We start from the raw sequence: 11,530 nt of genomic DNA on the forward strand, positions 1-11,530 counted from the left end.
GGTATTGTATACTTTGAATTTGTTAAAATCATTTATTCTAATACATTTATTGTAGCTTTCTTAGAATGCTGTATATGGGATGATCATATCATCTACGGGTAGAGACAGTTCTACTTTTCAGTCTAGATGTTATGGTTTGTGTCTGGATGTACCCCCGAAGCCTCAAGCAGTCATGGGTGCAGGCGTCTAGAGTTTATGATTGATCCATGGTCCAATGCTGGGATTAGGGGGGTGAGTGCAACACCTACTCTGGTATGGATAACTTGCATACTATAAGGGGGGAAAAGAAGCTTGCTGTTCCCACCCACTTTTCTTCTTTTTGCTCTTGTTGCTTTTGCTATTTTCTGCTGCCGTGACCTATTGCCCTGTGCCATATGCCACCCTGCCTTGGAGCCAGCTGACTATAGACTGAAACCTCCACAAACTGTAAGATAAATAAACCTTTCCTTCCTTAATTTTAGGCGTCAGGTATTTTGTCCCAGAAAGACAAAAGTAACCGAGACAGGAGATGTCTATTAATTTTTTTGTTGTGCTGTCTAGATCCTCCATTGTAGCTTTAAACAGAAGTGGTGGGAATGGATACCTCTACCTTGTTCTTGACCTTAGGGATAAAGCATGTAAGGTATTCATTATTAAGTATGATATTAACTGTAGGCTTTTTCATAAGTGTCCTTTATGAGGTTAGAGAAATTCCCTTGTATCCATGGTTGATGAGATTTAGATCAGGAATGGATGTTAGATTTGTAAAATACTTTTTCTAAATTTATTGAGTTGATTATGTGGGTTTTGTCCTTAACATACTAATATAATGTGTTGCCTTCCTGAGGGAAACTCTACAAAAGTCAGTGATTTTACTGTAATGATAGAGATGTAAATCCATATCATAATCTAATTTTAGAATATGTTTATTATTTTTTAAAATGTACTCATTAATTGTACCTGTGCTTATTAATTCCTCGCTCTTGAACCCCCTCCAATTCGTAGGCAACTCCCAATGTACTTTCTGTGTGTAGATTTGTCTATTCTGGAGATTTCATGTAAATAGGATCACACAATATGTGGTCTTTTTGGACTGTCTTCTGTTACTTAGCATGTTTTTGAGGTTCATTCATGTTGCAGCAAGTAACAGTAGTTCATTCCTTTTTATGGCCTGATATTCTGTTATATGGATATACTACATTGTTTTTTTGTTGTTGTTTTGTTTTTTTGACAGAGTCTTGCTATGCAGTTCAGGCTGGCCTTGAGCTCACTTTGTAGCCCTTGCTGGTCTCAAGCTCACAATGATCCCCTCCTGCTTCAGCCTCCTAAGTGCTGGGATTACAGGCATGCGCCACCATGCCTGGCTGTGTGCCAGTTTTTATATAGATATATTTTAAATTCCCTTAAGTAGATATCTAGGGGTGAACTCTGTGAAACAATTTAGAAACTTCTAAACATTTAGATATACCATTTTCCATTCCTATCATAAATTTCTAAGGATCCTGGTGTGGTGGTACACACCTATAATCCCAGCAGTCTAGGAGGCTGACACAGGAGAACTGCAAGTTCAGATCCAAACTGGGCAGCTTAGTGATTTAGTGAGACCATTTCTCAAAATTTTAAAAGGGGGTTCCTGCAGATATAGCTTAGTGTAAAGGTCCTGGTCTAGTCTCTAGTAACAGAAAGAAAGAAAGAAAGAAAGAAAGAAAGAAAGAAAGAAAGAAAGAAAGAAAGAAAGAAAGAAAGAAGAAAGGTGGGAGAGAAAGAGAGATAGAGATAGATAGAGAAGAAGAAGAAGAAGAAGAGGAAGAGGAAGAAGAAAGAAAGAAAGAAAGAAAGAAAGAAAGAAAGAAAGAAAGAAAGAAAGAAAGCAAAAGGTATAAAGGTTCCAACATTTTTGCCTCCGTATCAACACTTAATATGGTCTGTTGTTTTATTTTGTTGAGACAGGGTCTCCTTATATAGACCAGGCTAGCCTTGAATTTATGGCAATCTGTAGAAAAGTTTATTCTTTATTTGTATTTAAATTATGGCCAGGGATATAGCTCCGTGGCATAAGCACCTGCCTGACAAGTGTGAAGTCCTGAGTTCAATTCCTGGTACCAAAAAAATTTTGTTGTTTGTGTTTTTATTATTGAATTGCAAGAGTTCTTTATTTGTTCTAAGTAAAAATTCTATATTTGCTGGGTGTGGTAGTATATGCCTATAATTACAGACCTTTGGAAACTGATGCAGGAAGATCTTAAATTTAAGTCCTGGGCCTACTAGTGAGAGCTTGTGTGAAAAAAAATCCTATTAGTTGGGTTGCAAATATTTTCTTCCAGTCTACAGATTGTCTTTTTACTTTACTTTCTTTTCTTTTTGACTTTTGTTTGTTTGGGTTTTTTTGAGACAGCGTCTTGCTATGTAGTACAGACCAGCCTTGTACTCACTATGTAGCCCAGGCTGGCCTCAAATTTGCAGCGATCTTCCTGCCTCAGCCGCCCGAGTGCTGGGATTTCACATGTGTGCGACCACGCCTGGCCTTTTTGACTTTTCTAAAGTCAGAAGCTTTTAATTTTGATGAAGTCCAACTTACTAATTGCCTTGGTTTAGATAGAGTATTCCCAAGATTTCATGTGTTAGAAGTTTGGTCACTACTATGGCAATATTAAGAGGTGAGAGGTCCTTTAGATGTGAGACCTAGTGGCCTAGGTTACTGGAGCACTCAGGAGGGATGGATGCTGATCTCAGAGAGTGAGTTCGTTGTTTTTTTTTGTTTGTTTGTTTGTTTTGTTTTTTTCCGGTACCGGGGATCAAACTCAAGACCTTGTGCTTGCCGAGCAGGCGCTGTGCTGCTGAGCTAAATCCCCAGCCCCTGAGTTCATTGTTCTTATGAATGGTTAATATTAAAGAACCAGACTGGCCTCTCTCCATCTGTCTGCCTTCTCATCTTACCTAGTGATACTTCCCTCTTACGGGAATTCCTGTCTTTATAATTTTCTGCCATCCACCAGGAAGTTATCATCATAACTGAGCTGGACCCATGCCTTGAACCTCCAGAAATGTGAGCTGTAAGGTTTTTTTTTAGATTTTTTTTTGGTACCAGGAATCAAACTCAGGACCTTACATTTGCCACATGGGTGCTTATGCCACTGAGCTATATCCCCAGCCTGTGAGCTATAAGTGAACCTCTTTTCTTTATAAAATGTCCAGCCTTGGGTATTTTATTATAATAATAATAATGGAAACCAGACTAATATTCTAATCATATCTTTTATGAGTATGCTTTTGGTGTTGTAGTTAGGAAATCTGTGTCTAACATAAGGTTACAAGGATCTGCCCCTTCATTTTCTTCCAAGAGTTTTATGTATTTAGGTCTATAATTTACTTTGTTTTTGTATATGGTATGAGGTGTAGGAGTCCAATTTCATTCTTTTGAATGATTCATTGCATGTTGTTTGCCAGTGTCTTGTTGAGAATTTTTGCAGCTGTATTCATTAAAGATACTGGCCTGTGGTTCTCTTTTTTGGTTGATCTTTGTCTGGTTTTGGAATCTGAGTAGTAATGCTGGCTTTTAGGAATGATTTTGGGAGTATTGTATCCCTTTCAGTTTCATCACAGAACTTGAAGAGTATTAGTGTTACATCTTCCCTGAAGAGGAAAGTTAAATAAAAATCTGAGAAATAGGATATTTTTGGTTCACAAAAGAAAAATAATCTGATGGGTTAAGAACTCAAATTAAGGCCAGGCATGGTGGCACATGCCTATAATGCCAGCACTTGGGAAGCTGAGGTAGGAGGATTGCTGTGAGTTTGAGGCTGGCCTATGCTACATAGCAAGTTCAAGGCCAGTCTGAACTACATAATGAGACCCTGTTTAAAAAAAAAGAAACAACTCAAATTCATAATTTACATATCAGTTTAAATTAAAAATTAGTTAGAATCATGCTGATTTTTTAGTCATGCTAATATAACTAAATAATCAGCATGATTACAATTCATTTTGAATTTTTGAGATACCCTCTTTGATCATTGGCTAACCCTACCTATCAATTTCAAGATCCCATTTTGTCGTTCTTACTGAATTATTTTCAGAGTTAGAGTGTGTCGGGCTGGGGATTTAGCTCAGCAGCACAGCACCTGCCTGGCAAGTGCAACGTCGTGAGTTCGATTCCCGGTACTGGAAAAAAAACAAAAACAAAAAACAAAAAAACAAAGTTAGAGTGTGTCATGAGTGATCTAGCCATTAACATATATTGGACACATTTGTGTCTTTCCACAATGACAGACTTTATTGAATAATAATATATTTGTAAGCTACATCAATTTTATCAGCCTTGTCTGGCTGAGTACTCAAGATTTCACTTTATGGCCTGTGAGCCAGTCAATCATAGTTTGTTTGACTGATTGATTGGTTTTTTGACATAGGGTCTTACAGGCTGGCCTTGAACTCACTATGCAGCCCAGGCTGGCCTTGAACTCCCATTGGATCCTCTTTTGTGAGCCTCCTGAGTGCTGGAATTACAGGTGTGAGCCACCATGCCCTGCAATCGTAGGTTCTTTTATTATAATCTTAGTTGCTAATATCTGTGGAACTCACGTTACACATCATGCTTTGCACAATAATACACAGGTTGCAGAACATCTAAGAACAGTTTAACAGCAGCTGCAGGATTCCAAGAGGCAGAACTAAAAGCAAAGGCAGAAAGCCCAGAGATCTGAAAAGTCACCACAGGTGGCCAATTACACTTACACACCAGAGCTTGTTTGAGGTATGGGCTTGTTGAAATCGCAGAGTTGGTTCAAAGCCCAAGTCTGGACAGCAGACACTGAGTGCACTGCAGCCTGAAGGGAGAGCAAGGGGAGCTGAAACTGCAGGCCCAAGAAATGGAATTTGAGAACTGGAATTTGTTCACCTGTTGACCTCAGAATGCGTCCAGCACGTGGTCTGATGAAATGACAGGCCAGCATGTGGCACCGCCCTACCCCTGTGTTGTGTGTCCCCTTTTTATATGATTCTGGTATGTCCTATAAGTTCATATGTCATGTGTCCATGTTCCCCTGATTTAATTTGATAAGTTTACAGGTAGTATTTTTTTATTATCGTGATGAATTTATTAGTTTATCCCTTATGATTGTGCTATGTAGGTGGAAGGTGTTTTGTTTTGTGGTAGGGTTTTTTCCTTTTTTTTTTTTGTGACACGGTCTCACTATGTAGCACAGGCTGGTCTTGAACTCATGGAGATCCTCCTGCCTTAGCCTTCCAAGTGCTGGATTACAGGTGTATGCCACCATCTAGTTAAATAACCCTTAGTTATTGTGGGCTGATCAGGCCCCCAATCTCCCAAGCAAGTGGACAGTGAAGGCTTAAATAAATGAGACAATTGAAATGATTTTGGGGCTCTAGGAGGGACTAAGTCTCTTACAGCCTCAATATTCTCTGAGTTTGGACAAAGACTTCTCTGGGTGGCCCGTATTTATGTAGTTTTCAAACAAAGGAGGGGGATACTCAATAAATGTGGGAATCTGGGCAGGACTTTTCCAAGTAATACATTATGTTAATTTAAAAGAACTGAGTTATCACCAGGAAGGCCTTCACAGCAGGAGTCAGATGCCTGCAACTACAGTCCCCTTTAAGTCAATTGGGGCTGGAGCCAGAAGTCCTCAGCTGTGGCCTTATCTTGACCTTTCAGGCATCACAGCTTCACAGGCCAATGTAGGCCTCAGCGGCAATCAGTGACTCTTAGAGGTTCATTTACTATGAGTCCACTGCCCATCCCCAGACATGGTACCTGAGCTTCAGACAACTCACAAGTAAACACAGAAAGCCAATTGGTTAATATTAAATGCTGCTCAGAGCCACTTTGTAGTGGTCTCCAACACACCACCACACTTGTTTTAGGGTTTTTAAATGAGCTTGATGTATCCAGTGTCTGGTGGCCATTTGTTGCACAGACACACTGCCAAGTTATTCTCCCTCAGCACTTGCACTCAACATGGCACAAACTGCTTTGTAAAGTGGGGTCACTGAGGGCAAAGATGGCCTGGAAGCTCTGTGTCTGTGCAGCCCGGAGTAACTTGCAGCAGCACCTGCCTGTTCTGCACAGGGTGTCTGAGTAAACAGTCGTTCTGGCCACCAGTTTTATACTGGTTTAATTTGACAGGTCATAGAGCAACATAGTTTCCTGAGCAATTTTATCCTTAGTGTACTTGCAACTGTGTCTTTTGTTTCTCCATTCAAGTCATAGTTTTTCATTGATTGTGGCAGATTTGCACTACTAATAGGACAGTCCTGTGACTTAGAAAATAAATTTAAGTTTTCATAGTTCAGGAAGCCAGAAGTCTGAAATCAAGGTGTCAGCAGGTTTGGTTCCTCCTGGAGGCTCCCAAGGAGATCTCCTAGCTTTGAGGATCTATCAGCAAATTTTGGCATCTCTTGGTTTAGAGACAGAGTAATCTCTACCTCCACCTTCACATGGCATGCATAAAGCTACTTATCCATGGCATGAAGTTTAATCTATACATATGTTTAAAACTGTAGAAAATATAAAGAGATGAAAATACTAATCTGAAATTAGAAAAAGCAAACTATCTCTTAAGGTATCTGACTCAAAACTTTTCTTTTGTAGCTGTTGGGAAAATAAGAGGAAAGCCTCTTCCATTGCTCTTATATTTTGAGGCTATATTTAGCACAAGTCGTGCTTTTAGATATCCCATTGATGCATATCTAACTTTGGAAGGAATCAAATGTGGACTGTCTGAGAAACGGCTAGATTTAGTTGTCAACTGGATCACCCAGGAAAGGTAAGCAAAATTCAACTTTTAACTAAAATTTTCATATCTGGTTAATATAGTCCTCAAAATTATAAATTTTATTATCAACACATTATTTGAGCATGTATTTTAGGACCTTATGATAATTAATTAAGAAAATACTTACTAGGGATTCATGGAGTAATGAAGACCAGTTGCAGTGAGACTAGATCAAGAATTGATTCACGATAGTTCACAAAACGGTTCTTGACAACTTCATGGTAGATGGAAGTTAGACAATAAGGATGGAGAAGCGCCGTCAGTGTCACAGTTGCTTGGGAAGGAAAGGCAGGAACCTGGTTCCAGACAGACTATGGGATTTGTATAAAAGATGAACCCAGGAGATACGCAAGCTGGAAGAACATGGACCAAGGTAACATTTAGAAGAACACATAAACCAACAAGGATAGACAGAGGTGGCTTCTTGAAGACAGGAATTTGGGTAAACAGGGTTGATAGAGGGAGGCCTTCTCAGGAAATGCCTATTAAGGACTGAGTGACGCTGAGTAGGGAAGTGACCATGGCCTCAGACAAAGTCTGCTTGGCCTAATTTATAAAGGATGGCTCTGGAGCATAAATCATACTGCAGAGCTGTTCTCCCTTGTTGCAGGGACTGGTCTTTTATGCTTCTTTATCAGACTGCAGAGGGCTGTGGGCTACTGAGAGGAGCGGGGAGCACATAGATGCTCAGGGGCCAACGTGGCTTCCACCAGCCAGGAGCATATGCTCTAGGAGGGAGGGCCCTATGAACAGCTGGCGGCCACCACCCAGAGAAGCTGGAAAGTGGGGAGTGGCCCAATGTGAAGGGTTTAGATGGGGCATTTTAGTGGCGTCTCTACCAGTCAATCATTTGCACAATGTAGTTCTGTTTGTTTTTCATGTTAAATTCACTCCATCCAGGCACAGCGTCTTCAGGGTTCTGTGATCATAATTCTTGGGGAAATTTAGAAGAGGAGGGTTAGTGGGACCAATTGGAGCTTCTGTTATGATTGGTCTTAGGTCTATAATTTTAATTTTTACAATTTTATTGAGATATAGCTTTACAGTATACATATGTAAAGTATATGGGTTGATAAGTTTATAAAAACAATTTTATTTTTTCAGTTTTTATTAGTACATGTTTACATTACATACTGACTGTATTACTTTTAGGAATGGGTACATGCATATAACACGTTAATTCTTTTTTTTTAAATCTCTTTTCCTTCCTCTTGTTCTTTGCTCCATCTCTTGATTCCCTTCCCATTTGGATAAAATATATTTCCCTACTTCCCTTTATCTATCTTTTATTTTGCTCCTTATTTGTGTTTTGTGGTATTTAAGCTTGTGTGTCTGATTTATTTCACTTAACATTATGGTCTCAAGGTGCATCCATCTTCCTGCAATGACTCAAGTCTATCTTTCTTTACGGCATAATAGTACTCCATTGTATATAAATATTGTCTTCATCCATCATCTGTTGATGGACATATAAGCTACTTCCAAGATTTAGCTGTTATGAATTGTGCTGCTATAAACATGGGTGTGCATGGATCATGTAATATCATGTCTTTAACTCTCACTTACAAGGGGAATAGCTGGGTCAAATGGAATTTCTGTTTTTTTCAGGAATCTCCATACTGATTTCCATAGTGGTTGTACCAACTTACGTTCCCACAAGGAGTACTTATTATTTCTTTTCTTTTTTTATTTTAAAGAGTGAAAGAAGGATAACTTAGTAATAGGGGATTTACCAAATTACAGACAAAGTGGTAGGACATCATCAATGGTTGTTATTTTACCTATTGGTATCTTCAAGATAGTTTCTCAGGAAAACAAATAGACAAATAATAGTGAGTTACAGACAAAAATGGTAGGAAATTATCAATGATTGTTGTACTGTACTTTGGTTTCTTCAAAGTGGTTTCTAGGGAAAACAAATAGCGCTATACATGAGTGATCAATCAAATAATCATTGACTATTCTCAATGGTTGTTGAAAACACATAGTAATAAACATACATCCATTTACGAAATAGCATAGCAGCAATAGAAACATTACAGAGTTATGGACAGATTGGTAGGAAATTATCAATGGCTGCTGTAATACATGTTGGTATCTTCAAAGTGGTTTCTCAGGAAAACAGATATGCAAGAAAGATCTAACAGGTAGTTACACCCTAAGGGTTGTGAAAAATAGCAGATTACCTCCTCATCAGTGGCTCCTTTCACTGAGGTGTGACCACTAGAAGGAAGGCCAGGATTGAAAAGAAGGACCGAGAGACTAGCACCAGTGTCCAGCAATAGGCTGTTTACTTTTTCCTCTATAGTCATGATTACGCAGGGCTCCTCCTTGGAGATAATGGTCTGGCCAGAGGGAGAAGGCAGAGTGTGCCCTGGGCCCCTTCATTCCTGTTGGACCAGCTGGTAGGAGGGGTCTGAGCTCTGGGGCCTTTGTTTCAGAGGACAGTCCGACCTCTAGTGGTCACCTTTACAGTCAGGGCATGGCCCAGGGGGCTTCTTAGGGCAGTCCCTCTTGAGATGGCCTGGCTTTTGACAGTGATAGCAGATGAATGTAGTTGACAAGTTCTTGGGGCCCCGAGAATCATACTTAGGCTCTGTTTCTCTTAGTGCTGCAACAAAGGCAGCTGTTTTTTCTTGGTCTCTTTGTTTTCTCTCCTTGACCACCTCCTCGTCATGGCTATAAAATACTGAGGAGGCAATTCTTACTAACATCTCAAGTGAGCTATCTGGGGCAAAAGCCATTTTTTGTATCTTTTTTCTACTATTTGGGGCTCACTGAGTAATAAACTTACCTTTAAGAATAGTTTGTCCCTCTACTGACCTGGGATCCAGGGAAGTATGCTTTACCAGTGCCTCTTCCCTAAGAAAGCAGAGGGGTGTTCTCTCTGGTCTCCCAGCGCATTGGGACCCCGCAACCACTTAGTGTCCTCTCCCCAACCATTAACACAGGCGGCAGGAACATGTGGACGAAGTTCTCAGCCTGCTAGTCAGTCTCAGCATTATCAGGTGTGAAGTGTCCCAGGCAGGTAACCTAGACACATACCTTCTCCATGAGGGTGGTTCTTCAGAATCTGAATATTGGGCACCCATGTAATCCATGAAGTCTTGGTGCAGACTTCCGGAGCTCCACTTGCTTCTCCACTGCAGCCTGTACAGTTAGGGGAAGAATGGCCTCCAGGCAGTCTCCCCAGGTATTGTGCAAGGTTTCCAGCTCCTGAATGGCTGTCGTGTCCCCAGTCAGCTCGACCTCTGAGTCGTCCGGTGTTGGTACTCTCGTGTTCTCCAAGTCCTTGTTATTATTTCATTTCTTGATAAAACTTACCCTTTCTGGAGTAAGATGGTGTGGCAGTATTCTTTTAATTTGCCAAAAGTATTGAACATTTTTTTCATATATTTATTGGTCATCTACTTCTGAGAAATGTCCATTCATTTCAGTTGCCCATCTTTTGATTGCATCTTTTGTTTTGTGGGCTCTTATTTTTATGAGGTCTTTGTATAGTCTAGATACTAGTCATTTCTCTGAGGAATAGCTGGCAGGATTTTTTCTCCCTCTTGTAGGTTGTCTCTTCATTGTGTTGGTTGTTTCTTTTGCTATGCAGAAGGTTTTTAACTTGATATGACCCTGTTTGCTCCCAGACCCACTGTTAGAAGTTCCCAAAAGACTCCTTATAGAGTTGGTAGTTGGGGTGTAAGAGCGCACAGGAGAACTTTAGGAAAACAGAGTATGATGAGGTGTTTGGGAGTTGAGGAGGAGATGGAAGTTTCTAGGCCCATTTTCCAGTCCTGCATTGTTACAGATGGAGCAGCATCATAGTGGTGACCATTTGAAAGAGAAAATAATGGTATCAATAGGAGGCTAATTAATAATAGTACTAATAAGAGGTATTAGTAGTGGTATTAATACTAAAATGAACTGGTCACAATGTACTAAATGTACACAGTGTACTAAAATACAGTGGTATTAATACTAAGATACTGGAACTATTCATTTCTGCTGGTATTGTAGCCACTGTGTTGACTCTGATGTACTTGTCCCTTTTCAGGAGGTGTTGGGACTATATGTGTTGGAACCTTTGTTTTGGTATTTAAGTGTGGTAGTCGAGGAATTGCTTAACAGATCATTGATTTGCACTCAAGTTGTCTTCTCATTGTAGACCCGCTTTTCTGCTGCCCACCCCAGTAAACACAGAGGGCTTTATTTTCTGAATTTTCGTAGAGACATTTTGTAGCAGTTTCAGGATTTCATTTTAGTGTTATCAGCAATTTATTCATTGTATACAGACACTAATGTTATTTTTTGTAGCCATTAATTAAAAAAAATACAACTAAAGCACAATTTCCCTATAACCAGTAGTTAGGAGTTTTAATCTCATCCAACTGTTCTTTTGGCTCATGCTGGTGGTGTCGAGGTGGAGTCACTATGGTAGCACAGATGTTTTGCTTCAGTTGTACGTGAAGGTGAGTATTAAAGTATGCTGACAAATGGGCCAGTATGGCTCAGTTGTAGAGTACCTGCCTAGCATGCATGAGCCCCTGAGTTCCACTCCCAGCACTTGGGGAAAAACTGATGACAAATGAAATCTATTCACCCGAGCTATCAAGAATGAACTGCTTCTTTCAGTCTCCCTTAATAAGTACAGTCATGTCCTTTTCTCCTAGTGCTGCTTATAAATCTGTAACAAAATTTAAAAAATAACAGTGTTACCACACTTTCCTTTTTTTTTGGTTTTTCTCTGGTACCGGGAACCGAACTCA

At 39.9% G+C, this 11,530-nt stretch overlaps 1 protein-coding gene across 1 annotated transcript in view; it reads left to right on the plus strand.

Moving 5' to 3' along the window:
• Window positions 1-11,530, plus strand: part of Clhc1 (clathrin heavy chain linker domain containing 1) — a gene marked incomplete in the record, with an annotated part of 97,359 nt that overhangs the window by 50,353 nt on the left and 35,476 nt on the right. The window contains 1 exon segment of the mRNA XM_005385783.2: window positions 6,590-6,764. Coding sequence (XP_005385840.2) covers window positions 6,590-6,764 — 175 coding nt within the window.

This window comes from Chinchilla lanigera, unplaced genomic scaffold, assembly GCF_000276665.1.
Source record: "Chinchilla lanigera isolate Chin_1 unplaced genomic scaffold, ChiLan1.0 scaffold00023, whole genome shotgun sequence".
Classification (NCBI taxonomy): domain Eukaryota; kingdom Metazoa; phylum Chordata; class Mammalia; order Rodentia; family Chinchillidae; genus Chinchilla; species Chinchilla lanigera.